Source organism: Arvicola amphibius, chromosome 10 (assembly GCF_903992535.2).
Source record: "Arvicola amphibius chromosome 10, mArvAmp1.2, whole genome shotgun sequence".
NCBI classification, from domain to species: Eukaryota; Metazoa; Chordata; class Mammalia; order Rodentia; family Cricetidae; genus Arvicola; species Arvicola amphibius.
Genome location: NC_052056.1, coordinates 63,437,758 through 63,459,556, shown reverse-complemented (window position 1 = coordinate 63,459,556; position 21,799 = coordinate 63,437,758). Strand labels below are relative to the sequence as shown.

At 49.3% G+C, this 21,799-nt stretch overlaps 1 protein-coding gene across 3 annotated transcripts in view; it reads right to left on the bottom strand.

The window, feature by feature from the left end:
• Positions 1 to 2,194: 2,194 nt before the first annotated feature.
• Tmem44 (transmembrane protein 44) overlaps positions 2,195 to 21,799 on the bottom strand; it is a 29,458-nt gene continuing 9,853 nt past the window's right edge. Inside the window, exons 7-11 of one of the 3 annotated variants that reach the window (XM_038345937.1) lie at positions 21,208 to 21,351; positions 18,675 to 18,779; positions 12,840 to 12,998; positions 5,655 to 5,687; positions 2,195 to 3,037 (exon numbers count right to left, since the gene is read on the bottom strand). In XM_038345937.1, coding sequence (XP_038201865.1) covers positions 2,927 to 3,037; positions 5,655 to 5,687; positions 12,840 to 12,998; positions 18,675 to 18,779; positions 21,208 to 21,351 — 552 coding nt within the window. In that variant the 3' untranslated portion in view covers positions 2,195 to 2,926. Of the gene's footprint in view, positions 3,038 to 4,507; positions 4,555 to 5,650; positions 5,688 to 12,839; positions 12,999 to 18,674; positions 18,780 to 21,207; positions 21,352 to 21,799 lie in introns of those variants that run through there. The other 2 variants (XM_038345936.1, XM_038345938.1) reach the window with 2 other exon arrangements.

The window sequence follows — 21,799 nt, the reverse complement described above, 5'->3', positions numbered from 1 at the left end:
AACCCCCGTGTGCCAAGCACTTATTATCCCAGTCAGCTATATCTTAGCTTTAGTATTTATCTTAAATGGGTAGTGAAATATAAGCAGGGGGTGGGGTATAGCTGGTAAAGCTGCTTGCTGCTAAAACTGAGACCTAATTCGATTCCCAGAACCCATATGGTGGAGAGAGGACTGGCACCTGCAGGTTGTCACTCTACCTCTATACATGCTCCTTGGTGCAGGTGCGACATACACAAAAAAATAATAAATTGAAGCAAAAGTATATACTATATAGTGATACCTATTTTCAAGGTGTATATGAAATCTCCATATAACATCTCTTTCTCGGTGTTTATAAAGGGTCAGTCTTATGTATGACATGCTAACTGGCATATTCATGAAAGGAAAATGGAAGGGGATGAAACCTAATGGCCCATGCATGCTAGGCAAGTACTCCACCGTTGAGCTGTATTCGTGTCCCTAGGTCTGTGGTGGTTGGTTGGTTGGTTTCAGGTAGGGTCTCACTATATTGCCTTGGCCCGTCAGGGAACTGGATGTCTGGACCAAGCTGGCCTCGGACTCACAAAGAGTCTCCTGCCTCTGTCCCCTGGATACTGGGATTAAAGGCTTGTGCCACCACATTCCGTCTGGTTTGTTGTCTTTTGAGACCTGGTCTTGATAGCCAGGCTGACCTTGAACTTGTGGAAGTCCTCCTGTCCCAGCTTCCCAAGTGTGAGCCACCATGCTTGGCCTTTCATGTTATAGGTGGGGAAACTGTGACCCAGAAAGAGGGTTGACAGCATTACTGACGCAGCCCTGGGAATGGGAGACTGGTCATGCTCTTGGGCCCAGAGCCTCCTTAAACGAGTAACTCACTTCTCATGGAAGCAAATGTACATACATCATCAGATGATCCTCGTCCTCATTAAACCTCTCTCTGCAGGGACTATTGGATGGGATGAAAGTGATTAGTTCTTCAAGATCTATACTATTATATTTTCTCTTCCTCTCTTGACAGGGTCTCAGACATCCCATGCTGACCTTTGCTGTGTAGCTAAAGATTGATGACCTTGAACTTCTTCTAATCCTGCTGCTTCCGCCTACCAATTCCAGGTGTGCATCATACCTCCTTCATGCTGTACTGAAGACAGAAGCCAGGGCCTCGTGCATGTTAGGAAAACCTTCACCCAACTGAGCCCCAGGCCCCCGGGCAAGCTTTTAGAGAATGTAGTAATCAGAGCACTCCCTAAATCATACAGACATCAGGACAGATAGCATGCCCCAGACTCCAGGAGTTCAAGCAAGGCCTGCACTGTCATTATTATGGCCACTTCTACCTGTGGGTGGATGCTCTGGTTACTGTTTCTAAGCATGGTTCCTCGTCTATAAAGTGACTCAGGCCTGGAATCCCAGCACTCGGAAAGCAGGGGCAGGAGGAGGGTCATGATCTGGAGATTATCTTGGCCTCTTACAGTTCCCCTCTTCTTTTTTAGGAATATACTTTAAGCATATGTCTCATGTTTACTCTGCACCCATGATTACATTTCTGCTTTATGAAAATTCAAGGATGAGAAACTCACTAACTGTAGCCTACTTGAGCAAGTCAGTCACCTTCCTCTTTTGGTTTCTTGCATGGGTACAGCGTTCGGTACTAACACCCTAGTGTCCATAACTTGGTTCCTTCCCAGCTCTCTCTTTTAAAAATGATATGGTCCCACCCATCATGGTCATGCCAGGCTTCTTCCTTGACTCTGTCACAGCCTTCACTGCCTCTGGTTTGCTATGATCTGGGCTGGAATGTTCCATTTCACCCTGTGCCCCAGTGGTCCTCTTTCCTCAAAGTAGCTTCAGTACTGAAGACTACAAAGCAACACTGACTTCGGCAAGCTCCCTCACAAGAAAACCAAGGGCTCAAAGCAGATAAAGTAGCTTTGAATTCTGGCTTAGAGGTCACAGGGCATAGGCACTATGCAGAAACCTGCACAATCAACCCCTTCCACCAGCACCCCGTTCTTCACACTGTGGGGATTTGCACCGCCCCTTAGGAGACACTGGGCAGCTGCAGCTGAGTCACAGGCAGTCACGGGCCAGCTGCAAGCAGAGCTGTGTTTCTTGGCATTTCTCCCAGTTTCCCTCGTGGCAGACTTCTGTGCTAGAATTCAGACTTATTCCTGTACTCCACCTTGAGATATTTTAATCCACTTAACCCAGTGTTCACTCCCGCCTGGCCCTATTCCCTTCATTCTTCCCCTCATGGTCATGGTATCAAGACCACCCTTAGATGGCCTTGCCATACTTGGAACTGCTCTTTGCTTTGTGTCCATAAGACCCCATACTGTGCGAACCCAGCCCATACTTTGCCAAGCTGGAGGGGATCCTGTTCCCAAGATTACAGAGCAGTTGCCCCTGCCCTGCCATGATCTTTCAAATACTCGGTTGACCAGGCAGTCCTATATAACGTGTGGTGGTAGCTACATAAGGGACTGGACAGCAGAAGCCAGTCCCTGTGTATGTGCCCAGGTCTCTCATCAGAGCTTAGTTGAATCTCGAATGCATTCTTTTGAGGTCCAAACAGTAGCACTTGGCGAGTCCGTTATTTTGTTATTAAGCAAACAGTATTTACGCTTGACTCTCATGGCAATAGACCCCATGTCCTTTGAGAGGAAGCCTATCTTTACAAACAGGATTCATCTGAGAACTTCTCGTCATCAGAGTAATAGTGGCCTGTGCAGCTTTGTCTACTGGCCCCACAGCCTTATTAGCTCCATTCTGAGCCATGGGGTAGACTTGAGCCATGAGCCAAGTGACAACTTGGGGGGGGGGGGGTCCTCACTCCTTGGAAAGCTTCTGCAGCAGCTTCCACTTCTGCCAGGAGTGGCACTGTAGGTTGTCCCACTGGAAGATGCCTGACCTTGAGTTCTGAGCTGGTGAACTGGCTCTGGAGAGGTCAGTCGTCAGAGGTCAAGTCCACCCGAGTCAAAGAACCCCTGTGCATCTGTGAGCTAACGAACTCCACATTGTCCTTGTTCCTTTCAAGGTTGACATCCTCAGGGTCCCACTGCAGAGAAGAGACAGAAAAGGTATCTTGGTGTGACAGATCCTTTCCAACTATTCCAGCCCGGCCACCCCCAGATGACAGCCCAACCCTGGGTCTCATGACCCAAGCAAAGACAAGGGGAAGTCAGTAAGCACAAGCTAGTCTAGCCTGTGTTCTACAATTAGAGAGAGTATAGCTTTACTAGTTTTGGTGGTCTTAAGAGATGGAACTCAGGGCCTTGAGCATGCCAGGCAAGTGTTCTACCACTGTTATGTCTCCTGTCCTCACACTGGCATTACGGCCCCCACACAGTGTAGCATTAAATCAAGGAATGAAAGAACAGCCACCCTCACCCTGGGCAGACTAGCCCCACATCCTTTGCCATCTCCCCCTTTACTTCCCTCACCAAGCCTTGCCCCCAAGTGCCCTTGGAACACTCCTGGAAGAGAGCAGAGAGACTCAACTCCCTTTCCAGCCCATGGAAGCAGCTCCTCCACAGCAAGTGCTACTCTCTGAAGCTATGGGGAGCTCTCAGCCCTCACTGGGTATCCCTCCACCACTCATTCGTATCTGCTCATGGGCAGCTCTAGTCTTTCCTTGAACATCTGCCTGGCTCCGCTGGAGATGCTTAGTTCCTGAGGAGCCAAGCAGAGCTACGCCTTTGCCCCCATGAAGTCTTTCCTCTCGGCTTGAGGCTGAGCGGACATGTCTAAACTTTTCTTCTTTCAAGACAGGGTTTCTCTGTGTAGCTTTGGAGCCTGTCCTGGAACTCATTTTGTAGACCTGGCTGGCCTCAAACTGCCTCTGCCTCCCGAGTGCTGGGATTAAAAGCTATAGTCGCCTCTTAAAGGTCAGCTCTGGGCCGGAGATGGCTTAGCGGTAAGAGTTCTTGCTGCTCTTCCAGAGGACTCAGGTTCCATTTCTAGCACCTACATTGCTACTCACAACCATCTGTAACTCTAATTACAGAGGATCCCATCCCCCTTTCTGGCTCTTTTGGCACTGCATACACGTGGAACACAGACATACATGCAGGCAAAAATTTTCCACACACATAATTTCTTTTTTTTTGTTTTCGAGACAGAGTTTCACTGTGTTATAGTCCTAGTTATCCTGGAATGCACTCTGTAGATCAGGTTGGCTTCGAACTCACAGAGTTCTGCCTCACGAGTGCTGGGATTAAAGGTGTGCGTCACCACCACCCAGCAAAATACACACACACACACACACACACACACACACACACACACCATGTTAAAAAGACTCCTGCAGCCCAGCGACCCCGCAGAGACTCCTGCAGCCCAGTGACCCCGCAGATCTGGTACTGAGATAACTCGGTTCCTGCAGCTCAGTGCTCAGTACCCATCTAGGCTTGTGCAAACTTCTTGTGTAGTTGTGACTGCAGACGTGGCACCTCTAACCAAACCCTTTCCAGAAACCAAATATTCTACATAAAATAACTCAGTGGCTCTTAGCCTCAGAGCCATGTACTCAGCAGCAGGAGCAGGGGCCTGTTCTGTCCTCTAAGGATGGCCAGGGCACTTTCGATGAACACAGTGGGCAAGCACAGACCTCGGTCCTAGATCTGACGTCTCAGAACACGCTCTGGACTGACAATGCTCCAGGAGTCATTGAATGGATGCAGTGGGCTCTGCAGCCACGGTTGGGGGCTGAGATTTACGAGTTAACATCTGAACAAGTTACTGCAGTGCATACTGGATGTTTGAACGCCGCCGTTCCAACTCTGAATACTGCTTAAGTTGTTCTTGCTAACCTTGATGGACTCACCTGCCCGTGAACAGAACGTCTGGTGCTCTGAGGTGAGCCATTTAATGTAGATTACATCTTAGAAGGCATTTAGAGTCTGCCTTCTGTAGGACAATGTGTTGAGCTGCTTTGAGCAATAAAAAAAAAATTAGGAAGAAGGCAAAAAGCCGGGGTGGTGGTGGCGCACGCCTTTAATCCTAGCACTCAGGAGGCAGAGACAGGTGGATCTCTGTGAGTTCGAGGCCAGCTTGGTCTACAAAGTGAGTTCCAGGACAGCCAGGACTGCAGAAAGAAAACCTGTCTCAAAAAAAAAATAAAACAAAAGACAAAAAAAAAGGAAAATTAAAAAAAGGCAGACCATGAATTTGTGTCACAGTCTGTGGCGATGACAGGCACAGGTAGCTGTCACCAAATATGCTTTTCTGTTATTGCAAGCGAGGAGAATGCCAGCTGCATGCGGTCTCAGAAAGACAACGGCCAACATGTGGCGTGAGGCTGTTTCTCATAACTGCTGCAGCCACACCCCAAATACCACATGTGACCTGCAGCTAGCTACTCCACAGTTCACAGACCCCAATAGACTGGGTTATACTGAATTCTTCCCAAGTTGAGACAATTGGTTCTGAATACGTCCCAGTGCAGAAAAGACCTTGTAAAGAGAGTCCCCGAGCCCCACGGGTCGCCAGACTTTCCTCCTGAGCTTTCTTATTACGTACTCACTTTGCAGTGCTGGGAGTAGGCTGTACCGGGCAAGTCCTCTTCTGAACCACATCTCCAACCCCCCCCTCTTTTTTTCAAACTAAAAAAAACCTATCACGTCCTCCATATAAGAGGGAGTCCCTCCCGAAGGAGACCAAGTGCTTGTCCATACCTGCTCCGAGTTTAGGGCTTCCCAATACTTCTGCTGTAGGATAAAAAGAGAGACAGAGTGTTGAACAGATCCCATCCTGGGCCACAGAGCAGAGCCCAGAGTCAGCCCCTGTGCTCAGAGCCTGGAGTCAGAGCCTTGGGTGACTGCAGGGTGGGGGTGGGGGAAAGACAAGGTTCCAGCAAGCAGGAAGGCAGTCACTATTAGCAGAGTAATTAATTTAGTAAGTTAGTTAAATGATCAAATAAAATAAGCCCACCATGGTTATGCAGGGCTGGGGTTCTGGAAGAAACGACTCCCAGACACTTCACAATTACTATAATTAGAAATTATGGGTGGTAGTGGTGGCGGTTCTAATAATAGTAATAATAACAGTAAATCTTCTATTTATTAACCACATAGCAGAGATGATCCAATGCAAACTCATAAACCTCTTAAGAAAGAGGCGCAAATAAAACCTCCACCTATGGGCTTTGCCAAGCAGCTTACACACTCCTTTACTTGGCATCTGCTGCATGGCTGGTTCCACTCCAAGCCTCAAATATGCCTGACTCAGGATCCTGGAGGAGCAAGTGCTGACTGTCTGCCTCGCTCCTCAGCTCTCCATTCGGTTCCCAAACGCCTGAGTTTCTGACCCCCAGTGCTCGGAATCTATGCTGACAGGCTCTCCGTGGGTGTCTGGTAGACAAAGCCGCAGGCGAAGGACTGAAGAAACAGAGCTTCTTCTGTGCAGTCATTTGTTTTGGTTTGTTTTTTGTTTGTTTTTTGTTTTTTTTTTTTTTTTGAGACAGGGTCTCCTGTAGGTGAGGCTGGCTTCAAACTCGCTGTAGAGCTGAGGCTAGCCTCCATCCTCCTCCCTTCACCTCCCAAATGCTGGGGCACCAGCATGCGATGACAGACCTGGCTTGTCCAACGCTTCACACTTTAAATGCTTTAATGATAGGGCTTTTAGCCATACACAAAAGCAAAAGACTAATGAACGGAACAGCCTGCTCCCTTATCTTCTAATCTGATATCTGAAAGTAAATCATTTTTATTTGCAAATAACTTAGAATGCTTCCATAGATAAATCCTAATTCTAACGTCGCGACTAAACCTAATACAGTCTCCACGTAGCCCCAGCTAACCTCTGCAGAATCCTTAGCAATCACCTTATTTTGTAGAGAGGGGGTACCTATCCTGAAACACAGTGCCTCACGCATGCTAAACCTGAGTTTTCCTTTCTTTCCTCCTCCTCCTCCTCCTCCTCCTCCTCCTCCTCCTCCTCTTCCTCCTCTTCTTCTTCTTCCTCCCCCCCCCCCCCTCCCCCCCCTCCTCCTCCTCCCCCCCCCCCCCCTTCCCCTTCTTCCTCTTCCCCCTCCCCCCCTCTTCCTCTTCTTCCTCTTCCTCCTCCCCCTCCTCTTCCTCTTCTTCCTCCTCCTCTTCTTCCTCTTCCTCCTCCCCCTCCTCTTCCTCTTCTTCCTCCTCCTCCTCTTCCTCCTCCCCCCTCCTCCTCCTCCTCTTCCCCTCCTCTTCCTCCTCTTCCTCCTCCTCCTCCTCTTCCTCCTCCTCCTCCTCTTCTTCCTCCTCCTCCTCCTCTTCCTCCTCCTTCTTCTCTTCTTCCTCCTCCTCCTCCTCTTCTTCTTCCTCCTCCTCCTCCTTTTCCTCCTCCTCTTCCTCCTCCTCCTCCTCCTCTTCCTCCTCCTCCTCTTCCTCCTCCTCCCTCCTCCTCCTTTTAGTGAGATAAGGTCTCACATTACAGCTCGGGCTGGCCTTGAACACGTGGCAGCCTCAAGAGCTGGGATGTTAGGTGACACACCCAACCTGGCCTAAGCATTAACTCTCCCAGAGCTGCACCCCCCTAGCTGCCATTCGTCTTTTTATTTTCAATCAATTAGTCAGTTTTGTGTAAGTGGCTCTCAGGGTGTAGCAGAGGCTGGCATGAAACATGTCATCCTCCTGCCTCAACCTCCCCAGTGTTGGGATTATGGGCTTGTATCACTATGATTGGCTGACATTCACCTTCCTCTCTAAACTGGAATACATATATATCATTGTTGCTCATCCTTGTCCCTTCCTATCCTCCCTGCCTCCTCCCTGCCAACGGTCACTTTTTTCTCTCCCTAAGTGGAGAGGAAATATTCAGAAACAAATCAATGACACAGACACGCGGGAGGCCGAGGCGTCTGGGACGAGGGCACTCAGCTCCACCCATCTTTAAATGACATTCTTCTCAGGGAAACAAGTGGAAAGCGTGCATTGGAAGAGGTACAAATTACAAAGCTGATATAAAGCAGGCACCGAGAAAGCTCCATAACTTGAAGGTATGGTGGGAATGAGAAGAGAAGTCAAATTCAAAAACACTTTGCTTTTCCTTACAAAAATACAGACGTCCCCACAAAATGTAAACGGCCGTTTGCAGTGTTACAGTTAACGTGCACTCGGTTCTTTAAGGAATGTCTCAGAGTGCTGTGTGCTGTCCTGAACCAAATCCAGCGGGTGGGAAACTGCCGAGACCCAAGCAGAGCCTGGACTCCAGCTGGTAGAGACGTACCGAACTCGTTTCTTAGCTTTGCTAAATGTAGCGTGTTGTGTAAGATGCTAACAGAGGCAGCTGGGGGTAAAAGGGCACACGGGAAATTTGTGCTAATTTTGAAAAAAAAATTCTGTACATCCAAAATTATTCCAGAATAAAAAGTTTATTTAAAGCCAAGCAAACCAATAAGTAGGCTTGGGTCTCCCAGCTGGGTGGAAATGAAACTTTGAAAGTCATTCCAAGCGGCCAACACCTGGGACAGCATGAGATTTAAGAAGAGCGCCCTCTGCTGGAAGGAGTAGTTAGTGGGTTTTTTTGTTTTGTTTTTAAGTCAGGGTAATGAAGCTCAAACTAACCTCACAAGGGCACCCCTCACGCCTCTGCCTATAGGGATGGGATTACAAGCATGCAACACCACACCTGGCTTATAAGGCATCATTCTAAGTCAATGGTGACATCGTAAGTCCAGCTAACTCAAATCTTTGTAACAGAAGTCTCTTCTCCCAAAAGACTAACAATAAAAAAATGTTTTAGGCCTTTCCCCTATTTCAAGAATAGCAACAAAAGAAAATAAAAAGATGCTTTTTTTCTCACAGAAAACAATAAAACAAGACAAAACATCCCAGCTGGCACTGGGAGGTGAAGTGGGAGGTTCTGAAGTCTTCAAGCCCACCCTCAGTTACGTACTGGTTTGACGTTAGCCTAGGCTACATAAGATTCAAGAAAAAAAAAACTCCTCAGAATATATACACACCAGGGACTGGAAAGATGGCTCAGCAGTTAAGAGTAACAACACCTCTTCTAGAAGACCCAGGTTTGATTCCCAACACCAACATGGTGCTTCACTTAACTCCAGGGGATACAGTGCCCTCTACTGGCCTCTTCAGGCACTGCATGCATGTGGTACAAAGACACATGCCGGAAAATGTTCATACACATAAAAATAGAAATAAATGTTTAAAAGTACACACACACACACACACACACACACACAGAGAGAGAGAGAGAGAGAGAGAGAGAGAGAGAGAGAGAGAGAGAGAGAGAGAGAGAGAGAGAGAGAGAGAGCCATGTGTGCACGCAAGCGTGGTCTATATTCTATCCTTGGGAGATTTTCTCTCTGAACAGTTATTGAATAACCTTCTGAGAACAATTATCACAGTCACGCTGTACATATAATGATGCCATATGTGTATTCTGTGTACACTGCAATAAGATCAAATTGTGAGAAATCTTTCCCTTTTGTACACAATAAGCATGTCCACAGTCTTCATCCTTTGGGACGGGACCTTGACATGTCACTCAACCAGCGTCCGACTCCCAAGGACTAGACCTCCAGGTGTGGCCACCATACCTGGCTCCATGAATTCCCGGCTAATTTTCAGGGCCATGATCCTGTGACCATAGCACACAGTGTTTCAGTTCACAAGCTTCCTAAACCATGCTTTCTCGTGTTTCTGAAACCGAGAAGCCTGTGCTAGCTCTCGTCTGCACAGCAGGTGGCATCATTTCTTCTATTCCTGAGGATGAAGGAGGTGCTAAAAGTGTTGAGGAAATAAGGCCACCTTCTAGGTCTAAGGTACAGACTGTGGGAGCTGTGGTTCACCCTTGGAGACCATCTGTCCAACTTCCTCCTCCTGTATTTGGCCAGGGATGTAAGATGGCACCAGACTTGGCAGGGTTCACGTTTTCACATTGGCCAGAGAGAGACAAATAGGTATGATTCTCCTAGATTGCATTAAATGGGATTGAACCGAAGCCTGGGTGATCATTGACAGATTCAAGCCAGGGAGATGGGGGAAAGACACTCAGTAGCATTCAGAGACGAGGGGCAGAGCAGGGGCAGAGGCTTCCCAAGAGGGAAGAGAGCTGCCCTGGATGTCCGAGGTGCATGCTATCGAGTATGTGAATGATACCATCTTAGGGATGAGAGAGGTGAGACCTGACTCTGACCCCCGCTTCCATCTGGGGCATGTGCAGAGGGTCTGAGTCACTGTGGCCAAGAGGCACTGCAGTTGCCTGCCTGTGGGCAGGTTCAGGCCGGTCTCTCTGGTCTCATGTATTTTTCCTTCAAATGCCCACGCTCAGAATGACTGACTAGAAGCCTAGGTGAACTGTATGGGTACATCATGTGCTAACAGACACCTTTCTGATCTCACTTAGTAGCCAACAAACCAAGTTCTTCAAGGAACATGACTCCCCAAACCAATGGCATGGAGGAGGTGACCGTTGGTTAGTGAGTCAGGCGCTTGATTTTAATTTTCTTCTTTACTCTCTTTATGCTCTCCAAATTTTCTGCCCCCAAATGTATATTACATGGCATCTCATCACACAGACAGGCTGGCATGGTTCTAGAGCAGTAGCTGAGAGCCCACATCTTGAGGCACAAGCTTGCGGCAGAGGGAGACACAAGCCCACACGAGCGACACGCCTCCTCCACCTAGGCCATACTGCTAGCCCTTCCCAAATAGTGCCACCAACTGGGACCCAAGCATTTAAATCTGTGAACCTATGGGGGTCAAGCTCATTCGGAGCAGCATAGTCATGAGTACTGAGTGAGTTTTTAAAACACACAGGTCTGATAATGGCTCAACAGCAGAGCACTCCTGTAGGCTGCTCTGTTCTGTGGGTTCAGTCCCCAGCAATAAACAAAGCAATGGGGAAATAGAAAGGTTGAGAATTTTGTTTGTTGTTTGTTTTTTCGAGAGACAGGGTTTCTCTGCCTAAGTCCTGGTTGTCCTGAAACTCACTCTGTAGACCAGGCTGGCCTGGAACTCACAGAGATCCACCTGCTTCTGCCCCCTGAGTGCTGGGATTAAAGGTGCTCACCACTACCACCTGATTTACAAATTAATCATTTAATGTGGGCAGACACAGCCAGAGCCACTTGCTTAGTGTGGACTCTTAAGAATTAACATATATTTCACTTCCTGTTTTGTGTTGAGTCAGGGTCTCCCTAGGTAGTCAGGCTCGTCTCGAACCTTCAGTGATCCTCCAGCTTTAGTTGCCTGAGTGCTGGGATTACGGGCATGAGACACCAGCACAGCAAGGATGTGCCTGCTTTTAAACAATGGACTTCTAAAGACTGTGAGACTGTAAATGAGGGGAAGAAGGAGCAGAGAAATGGTGTGGACCAGCAACAAGGGCAGGCTCCAGCAATGTCCAAGACAGATGATAAGTGCTTTTGCCAGCTGAGGAGAGATGCCCGCATTTCCACAGAGTATTTTCCTACTCCCCTATGGGCCCTCCTGTCCCTGCTCTGCCCTGGGCTCACTCTGCAGTTCCTTCTGCCGCAGGCCTCTGTGGAGACTGCCAGCACTAGGCTTCTTGGGATCACAACCATTACCAGACTCAATGGGTGCACAACCCAGCTCTCAGCCCTCAGCTGTTCTAGGAGTGAGGGACCGAGTGACACCCACACTCATCAGGCTGTGGTCACCTTGGACGTGGGCAGGAAAATGGGCTCTGGGCAGCCGGTGGAGGGAGCCACTGGTCCTGGGGTAACAGTTCACAGAAGCAGACTGCTGGGTAGAATTCTGACCCATGGAAATGGGGGGAACCCAGGAAGAACGGTACAGAGGCCTGGGACAGGGAACAGAGTGGCCAGGACAGAACGCTAATTATGACCAGAGACAGCATTGTGCACAGGATAGAAACAACTGGAATATCACACCAAGGAAGCTGGTTTACACCACAGTCAGAAGTTTTGGGTTGCAGGGTACAGCATAAGTCTGACTAATTTTCAGATTCTGAGCAAATTATGATTATTTTGCCAAACAAGGGCATTAAAAAATCAAACCAAACCCAAACCACGACTCAGCATGGTTACTGCTGACTGCCATCACCCCACAAAGGGGCATCCAACACCCAAAAGACTAGGACGCAAAATTCAGTCATTCCTCCACCAAAAATGCCAGACGGCAACCCTCTTCAACATACACGTGACCCTTACGCCGTCCTTGCTCTCCTCTAGCCTCAGACGAATGGAACCCCCTTGTTGAATGTGGTTGGGATTTACAGAACCAGAATCCAGGGTGACAGGACATGTGGGAGCCACACCTGTCTGCATCCCTGGTGTGACATGCATCCCGTTCAGACCCAAAGTGAAATGGAGGCTAGGCATGCCGCTTCCTATAGGTCCTGCCCGTGTGGGTCAGTCACGGTATCTGGGTTCCCGTTCCTTTGGGGTAAAGAAGCTCTTCTATGGCCAGATGGGCGGGGAAACACTGGTACCAACCTTCTTGCCTTCCTTTCTCTTTCCCTCTTTCCTTTCCTTCTAACAGGTTCATATGTAGCCCAGGCTGGATTTGAACTCATGATCCTCATGCCTCAGCTGCCTGAGCGCTGGGGTTACAGCCTAAGCCAGCCATCCTAAACCATGGAGGCTTTAAAGAGATTACCCTTGCTTTTTTTTTTCCCTGTAGGAAGGACCTGTATATACGTCTATGAGAAATGGATCCCAACATTCAGTATTCTCTTGACCAGCCCAACCATGGAGTAGCCAGTTTGAGAAGCTTCTCCACAGACCGTGGGAGCCATGCAGAGCTTCATTCGTGATTAGCAGCTTTGAGGTTAAGAAGGCAGGGTTAGAAAGCATGTCAATCTCAAGGAGGCCCAGCAAGGGGGGGTTGATAGATGACACACCCGCGAACCCACCCACCCTGCAGGCCCTGTACCTCCAGGTCGGAGTTGATGGAGGAGACCTCAGAGGAGCTGCCGGAAGACACTCTGGCCTGGATGACCTGAATGGGAGGGTATGCGGGGGGCTCCTGCAAGGTGGCATCTCCAGTCACCGTCTGTCTGTCACCGGGTAGTCTGGTGGCACCACAGCCAGCCTGCAAGGAGTGAAGGAAAGGGTGGGTGGGGACACTTGACTTACTTCACCTTTCAGGGTTCAAAGCAAGCATACACTCCGGGGTTCGCAAGGCGGGAATGTGTGCCGCAGGGTCCCCGGATCCTCATCCCACAGACAGGAGTTGTTGGGGGAAGCACACCAGTGGGGTGACCGTTTTGATACTTTAGATTCCGCCACTGATAGTTCTCTCTGCTTCGTGTCTGCAGTTCCAGGGATGAGCTGAGCTCCCGTTTTGGGTGGCCAGCTACAGCTGCTGTGGCTGCAGCCCTCACCATTCTGGACGCCTTCTCTCTAGAACTGGAAGCTCAAATATACACCCTTTATTCTATAAGTTGCCTTGGTCACGGTGTTTCCTCGAAGCAATAGAAAAATAACAAACACAAGCAGACATTTAAGATTTCCGGGGACTCAGAGAATCGCTAGAAATTTCAGGATGAAAGGGGGTGTCCGTTTGTAACCCGGACAGCTAAAACACATTCCACTGAGGCTTTCTCAGCTCACACCAGAGCAGCATGTGAAGAGTGGTGGGAGAATTGGGATCTATCTGTCATCTATCTTTAGCCTCCACAGAGCTCCGGGCCTTTGGAAGTCAGTCTCCTTAGCGAGCAGAAAAGCTCCCCCTGCAGGACGTTCAGAGCCGTGCAAAATTCCGCGTTTCGGCCAGGGTATGGCGTGTGTCCTTAATCCCAGCACATAGGAGGGAGGCAAGAGCCCAGGAGTTTCAGGCAATACTCAGTTGCATGGCGAGTTCCAGGACAGACTGGCTCACCATGGACTCTTCGAACAACAGTAACGAAAAGGAGAGGGTGTGTGGTGGCCCAGCTGGTAGGATCTACTGAAGAGGAAGTGGCGGGAGGATTATTGAGTTCAAGGCTACTTTGGGCTATACATTGGTCTGGCGATGAGACTCAGCAGTCAAAGGTGCTGGCCACCAAGCCTGGTGACCTGAGCTTGATCCCCCAGAACCTACATGGTGGAAAGGGCAGAACTGACTCCTGTATGCTGTGTGCGTGACCATGGCACAACCGCACGGCTGCACGCGTAGCCTCCACCAGAGCTTTCTGAAAGGCTGTGTCACCTCCAGAGGAAATCTGTCCTCTTTGGGTCTGGTTTCCCAGCCAGTAGACGAGGGTGGTGATCTCAGCCATGACAAAGGGGCCCGATGGAAATGCTCTGGCCCCGATAATGAGGGCTCAGTCCTAGGAGGACTGCACGCACCCCTGCCTGTGAGCCAATGCGACAGGTGGACAGGTGGAGAGAGTCGGCACGAGACCGACGGCCCTGCGCTGTACGCGGCCCTGCTCTGAACATAGGTAGGGCTCCACCCTGATGCCCTCGGAAGACGGGAGCTGAAATAGAAACCTGTGGGTGGAGCGGGGAAGCGGCTGGCTCCTAGGCAACAGAATAATTCCTATAATCTCCTGGCGGGGGCAAATGTACGCCCAAATCAACAGATGAACGAGGGTTTCAAACTTCCCTGTTGACGGTGGAGCTGTTGGTCCGCATGGCCTCGGCCCTTCTCGCCCTCTGGTGGACACAGGTGGAAGAGGCTGGGTAAAGCGCCCTGGTGGTGGGGCTTCAGTGTGGGAGAATGAGGGAGGTGCTCGCCCCACCCCTCGTGCGTGGGTAGGGATGGGGGACACGGGGTAGTAAGGACGGCAGTTCCCATACGACACCGAGGCGTGAGGTGGCTAAAGGAGAACACAATTTCACACTATTCTCTTTTCTACAGTGCTGGCAATGGAACTCAGGGCTTCTAGGTGCAAGTCACAGCCCAGGTCACCCCAGAAAAGCTTCTGACGCTTTTTTTCTAAGAGCTGTGATTTAAAAAATGAGGCCAGGCGGCGGTGACGCACGCCTATGATCCCAGCACTTGGGAGGCAGAGGCAGGCAGATCTCTGTGAGTTCGAGGCCAGCTTGGCCTACAAGAGCTCGTTCCAGGACAGGCTCCAAAGCTACAGAGAAACCCTGCCTCGAAAAACCTAAACAAACAAACAAACAAACAAACAAACAATCATTCCTGAGTCCTTCCCCTCACCCACTCTTCTCTCCCTCTGGTCAAAAGAATGCTTTCATGGCTGAAGCGGGCTCTTCACTATAAATTCCTGCTTTGATTCTCTCTGAACTTCACCAGGGCAGAGGGAGTCACAAATAAGTAACCCGGCAAAGGGTCAAGCCTAGCTGTCCTCTGGGCCCCAGTGCCCACCACTGAGCTGCATGCTCAGAATGCACCTGTACTGAGTGAAGAACTTGTACTGCAAGTTCTAGGCTCCGGGAGAAAATCAGGCGGGAGAGGGCCAGTGCAGAAAAGTAAAAAAAAAAAAAAAGTGATCAAGGCTTTGCTGAGAACCCGTAGAGCTAAAACGATCAAGGGAGAAGGCAAAAAAGTGAGGCTGACCTCTCCCTGGGGGTTGGGGAGGCCTGGGAGGTGATACCCAGGTTGCAGTCTGAGAGAGAAGCAGAGGAGTGAGAAGAGGCCAGCGCAGCGGGGGAGGAGGGAAGGAGGCTGGAGGCCAGGAGCAGCTAGCAGGAGCTGAGTGGGGGCTCAGCCAGGGAAGGAATGGGCCAGGACCTAGGAGGCCCGTAGTCCCTGGAAGGAGGTTAGATTATACTCTGTGTGGAAGAGAAAGCCAGAGAGAAGTATTTTAAAGCAAGGCAGGTTAAGATGTCAGTTATGGGGCTGGAGAGAGGGCTCCGTGGTTTCGAGCACTTACTGCTCTTGCGGGGGACTCAAGTTCCGATCCCACCGCCTACATGGGGCTCACCACTACCCCATAACTCCAGCTCCAGGGCATCTGACACTCTCTTCTGACCTCATGGGCTCCTGCACACATGTGATGCATGCGCGCGCACACACACACACACACACACAGAAAGAGAGAGACAGACAGATATACACAGAGAGAGACAGACAGATAGATACACACACACACACACACAGAGAGAGAGAGAAAGAGAGAGACAGACAGATATACACAGAGAGAGAGAGACAGACAGATAGATACACACACACACACACAGAGAGAGAGAGAGAGAGAGAGAGAGAGATACACAGAGAGAGAGACAGACAGATAGATACACACACACATACACAGAGAGAGAGAGAGAGAGAGAGAGAGAGAGAGAGAAAGAGAGAGACAGACAGATATACACACACAGAGAGAGACAGATATACACACAGAGAGAGAGAGAGACAGACAGATAGATACACACACACACACACACACACACACACAGAGAGAGAGAGAGAGAGAGAGAGAGAGAGAGAGAGAGAGAGAGAGAGAGAGAGAGAGAGAGAGAGAGAGAGAGAGAGAATAAGCACTGACAAAGACACAGACATAGGGACCCTTCCATACTTACTGGTGGCAATATAAACTAGCCGAGCTTTTGGGAAGTCAGTATGGCAAAGTCTCACAAAACTAAACACAGATCCAGCACAGGGCCCAGCTAGCACTCCTGGGTATGAGCCTGGAGGACTTCTAGTTGAGGTATCACAGAGACACCCACGCATCGGTGCTTACTGTGACACTATGGGCAGTACCTAAGCTGTGGGACCAACCCAGGTATCCAACCGAAGAATAAAGACAGGGTAGCTTACATACATAACGGAGTGGGCTTAAAGAAACACACTTCCAGGTCATTTGCAGGAAAATAGATTCGACTCCAGAGAGTCACACTAAGAGAATTAAATCAGTCTCAGGAAGGTAACTGCATGCTTTCTCTCATGTGTGGTTCCTTATTTTATATCAGACATGGTTATATAAGTGTCTACGACACGGGCACAGAAGTAAAACTGACTGTGGTGGTTTGATAGGCATGGCCCTCAGAGACTCATGTGCTTGAATGCTTGGCCCACAGGGAGTGGCACTATTAGGAGGTGTGGCCTTGTGGAATAGAGGTAGTGTTGTTGGAGGAAGTGTGTCACTGTGGAAGTGGGCTTTGAGATCTTATAAAGTCCTTTGGACCAAGATGTAGAACTCTCAACTCCTTCTCTGGCCCCATGTCTGCCTACACACAGCCATGTCCCACTGTAAGACTTTAAGACAATTCTGAAGCCATTTCTGACAATTCTGAATCCTCTCAGCCTCTGTGCCATAGTGCTTCCCCTCATCCCCTGGGAACCAAGTACCTAACAGCTACACATGCACGTCCTCAGTTCCTGAACAATTATCCATATAAGTATGTTTTGATTCAGTCCCCTGGGAAATGAGGTCAAAATGACCTCTTACCTCATCTGATCTGGTAACAGCTCTCCAGCCAATTATTGGTAATAGCCCTTTCGAATAAGCCAATCACAACCCTCCTTGCTTCTATGGCCTTCTTTAAAAGTAGCCTGTACCAGCTAGTTGGAGTCTCTCGGCTTCCTGAATGCTGAGGGACCCTGTCATGACAGAATTAATAAAATCCTCATGCTTTTGCATCGGCTGTGGTGTGAGAGGTGGTCTCTGGGGGCGACTCCTCCTCGATGTTTGGCTGCTAGAGTCCAACACCACCATTGTGATAATGGAATGAACCTTGGAACTATAAGCCACCCAGTTAAATATTTTCATTTGTAAGAGTTGCCATGGTCATGGTGTCTCTTCACAGCAACAGAAACCCTAACTAAGACACTGCCCAAGAAAACAGAGAGGACTAAAGGGAAGGGGGAGAAGGGAGGAGGCAGAAAGAAGAGTCCGGAAGCAGGGGGTGGCGTGATGGCTAATATTGTCAGCTTGACAGGACCTAGAGCCACCTGGATACCAGCCCCTTGGTGAGCACGTGGAGAGCAAGTCAGTTAGTGGGAAGATTCATCCTAGGAGCAGACAGCATTAGTCCCGGGACTGGGTCCTGAAGCTGCACACAGCATCCATCCCTTCCTGCTTCCTGCCTGCGGATGCCAGGTGACCAGTCGCCTCAATTGCCCCATGATGGTGGAACTGTGAGCCCAAGTCACTCCCATCTCCCTGAAGTTGTCTTTGTCTCAGCAATGTATCAAGTACTAATGCACGAGGTGGGGACATGCATACATATAACATGCATCAGCATGCATACAGTGTGCACTGGTGTGAAAATATCTTTGGGTAATAAGGAGCCATCTGTGATGGATAGATACAATGAAAAACCATTTAAGTAAATAAAAACTGCAATCTTCAGAAGAGGCCGGCTGTACATTTTCCTTCCTGTATAGCCATTCATGTTTGTAAAGGAAACACCTGTTCCCGCTCCCCACCCCCAGGTAAGCTACTTCCAGGCACAGCTGCCGTCTGCCACCTGAGACTCTCACCACACAAGAAGACAGCCCCAAGTTCCACACTCCCCTCCCTCTCCTTTCCTAACTCGCCTGATGACCCCACAACTCTAGGCCCTGGGCCTTTTTCCTGAGCTTGAGACGGTTAGAAGCCTCAGCCACCTGGAGACTTCCTTGAGCCACATTTTCCTTTGTAAACACCCGTGTAGAGGTAACGAATAGGTTTGTTTCTCTTTCATCTGTTCGATTTCCAGTCCTCAGCCGTGGTGCCCGAGAGAGAAGAGGGAAAATGACTTTTCCTCCCGTGGGCTCCCCTCCTCTGCAACTCTGGAGAACTCTAGATGCATCCCTGCAGCTGAAGTGCCCCTCCCCCAGGAAGCCCTCCAGGGCTGCTCTCTCCGCTCCACCTGGATACTCAGCACCACTCACCTGCTGCACAGGCTCAATGGTCAGCTCCATGTAGCGACTGATGGCTGTCATTGTCCCCAGTGGCTTGCAGTGTGACAGGCTGGTGAGAGGCACCCAATCTGAGTTCTTGGAAACAGAAACAGAGAGGTAACAAAGAGAAACTGTAAAGCCAGGAGGCACTTTCTAAAATGATGCTCTCATTTTATTCAAAAGGGCCAGACTCGGTGGTGCAAGCCTTTGATTCTGAACTCAGGAGGCAGGGGTAGGTGAATCTCTGTGAGTTCGAGGCCAGCCTGATCCACATAGCAGGTTCTAGGCCAGCATATGCACAGTGAAAACCTGTCTCAGAAAAAAAAAAAAAAAAAAAAGCGGCTTCCTGGAGATTTTTGTGTGGTGAGAATCTAGGAGCTACCACAGCAGGTACTGAGTTCAGTCTGATTCAAAGCAGTGGTTCTGACTTGATGTGACCTTGGGAAAGCTTGCTAGAGGGCACCTTGGGTTTAGAGTAGGGACATCTGGTCCAGAGCCCACACTTTGAGAACTTTTACTATCAGCAGGTGTGCTCGCCAGCCACACAGCTATGAATGAATGAATGTAGTTCGACTCAAGATCATGGCCTTACTTTAAACATTGTTAGATTTATTTTTGCTTTTTTTTTTTTTTGTAACTTGATTGTGTGATTCTCAGACGTGAATTTTTTTTCTTGTTTTTTTGAAACAGGAACTAGCTCTTGTAGACCAGGCTGGCCTCGAACTCACAGAGATCTGCTTATCTCTGCCTCCCAAGTGCTGGGATTAAAGGCGTGTGCCCCCACCGCCCGGCTGTCAGGCGTGAACTCTGTGAATGACAACAATGGGTGACAATGTCCAAACATTGAATATACCTACAAGGACCATGGTAGATGCCCAAGGTTTCTCCATGTCTGCTCGGAGTCACAGACCTCTGTACTGTGAGCTCCCTGGAGAGGGACAACTTTAGCACAGTTGCCAGAGTGAAGGAAATAAGTGCCCCTGGGCTCTCCTGCAAACTCAGAGCCCAAACACCCCCTTGCTCTTTGTTATATGCATACCAGCCCCTTCTATTTTGTCAGCTCACGCTACACTGTTGAGTCTAGAATGTTCAGGGGAGCAGTTTTTAAATTTTTCGCTCACCCCCTCTTTCCCCATTTCCTAGTCCTTTTGGTAAAGGAATCCCAGCCTCCTTCATGTCTGTGATCTGTAAAAGGGACCCAAAGTGCTAAGGAGCCTGGCAGCAGGTGAGACTGATGTAGGATGCCCTTCTGCATGCTGTGAATATGTCTTATTACCATTGGTTAATAAAGAAGCTGATTTTGACCAATAGCCAGGCAGAATAGAGCCAGGCAGGAAATCTAAGCAGAGATATAGGAAAAAAGAAGGTGGGGTTAGGGAGAAGTCCTGGAGTTGCCCAAGGAACAACATGTCAGAGCATCACCGGTAAGCTATGGGGCATGTGGTGATACACAGATCAATAGAAATGGGTTAAATGTAAGAGTTATCTAGTAATAAGCCTGAGCTAAAAAAGGCCAGTTTGTAAGCCTCTGAGTGGTTATTCAGGAATTGGTGGGTGGGAGAGAAACCTCCATTTACATGACACCACTTTAGTCCCCCCAAATTAGTAAAGGGGAGCTGCTTATCTTCACACAAGCTTCCACAATGGGTCTTTTGATGAGGACAGATTGCCTCAGTTAGAGTCACCAGACTGAATCAAGCAGAAAGAGACAGGAGGCTGGGGTGCAGTGCAGAGTCTGTGTAACGGGCAGAAGGCCCTGGTCAGCCTCAACACCGTAACACTAAGGAGACAAACACGTGCCTCAGACATATCGATTCTCACTCGTGGTAGATTAGAGCTATAAATGTTGGGCATCATCACAAGCAACACCTCCACAGATGAGCATTTAGCAAAACCAGCCTCCAAGCAGGGACAGTTAAACTGCAGTGGCCTCAAATACAAATGAGTCCTTGTGTCCTGGACCAGTTTTCCAGAAACAGCACCACACAGATGTGCAAAGGTGGGAACAAACATTCGCCATGCTCCAGGATTGTCAGGAGGTGACGATGACGTCAAAGACACATGGGAAAGTGGGAAGGCGATTTTATGGGGGAAGAGTGGGAAAGCCCACCCTGTTATAAAATCAAGACACTGACTTAGGCAGTATGTGGAATAACGCAAGTGACTATTTGATTATCCAGCTACACAGTTGCAAGAATGCCTTGTGGAACAAAAACAAAGCAGAAAAAGAACCTAAAAGAATCTTGGACCTGGGAAAATGAAGGATCCCATTGAATTCAGGATCGTGTGAGCTTTGAACATAAAAAGTAGCTTTTTAAAAGACCTAGTATGGAGCTGGGCGGTGGTGGCGCATGCCTTTAATCCCAGCACTCAGGAGGCAGAGGCAGGCAGATCTCTGTGAGTTTGAAGCCAGCCTGGTCTACAAGAGCTAGTTCCAGGACTGGTGGATGGTCCCTGCTCCCAGGTTCCCAGTACTTCTCGTCTCTGTGCACCCAGCCAGCAAACCATTTCTACCCAGAGAGACCTTGTCTTCGATCCCGGCCTCCTGATTTTCTTCCTTCTCTGCGCACGTCAAAAGGGCTTGTGTGTCGGGGCCCTCTCTGGCTTCAGCAGCAAACCCGAAGGCTCGCCTCATCTTGCTCTTGATCACACAGGACAGAAAGATGATCTGAGATGCGGAAGTTAAGGTAGACTGAAGTGGAAGTGGAGAATGTCACACCCTGCTGCCCCCAGCAGCCTGCCCTGGTCCCTCCCCGAAACCATCCTGTCCCAGGCAGTCAGAGCACATCTTGAAGTCAGAGCCTGATCAGTTTTTCTCTTTTAGTTCCCTGCTGAAGGCTTGTGACACAGAAACATTCGGAAAACATCTTTCCTTGGGGCATGCCTTACAGTGATAGCACACGTGGTGGGGGAAGACACATGCGGTCTACATGAAAACATAGGCTTATTTAAGGGGAGAGCCAAAGTGGGCTTACAAAGATGCCTGGAGTCCTTAGAAGGGAAGACATGCCGGGTGTTGGTGGAGCACTCCTTTAATCCTAGCTCTTGGGAGGCAGAGGCAGGCGGATCTCTGTGAGTTCGAGACCAGCCTGGTCTACAAGAGCTAGCTCCAGGAC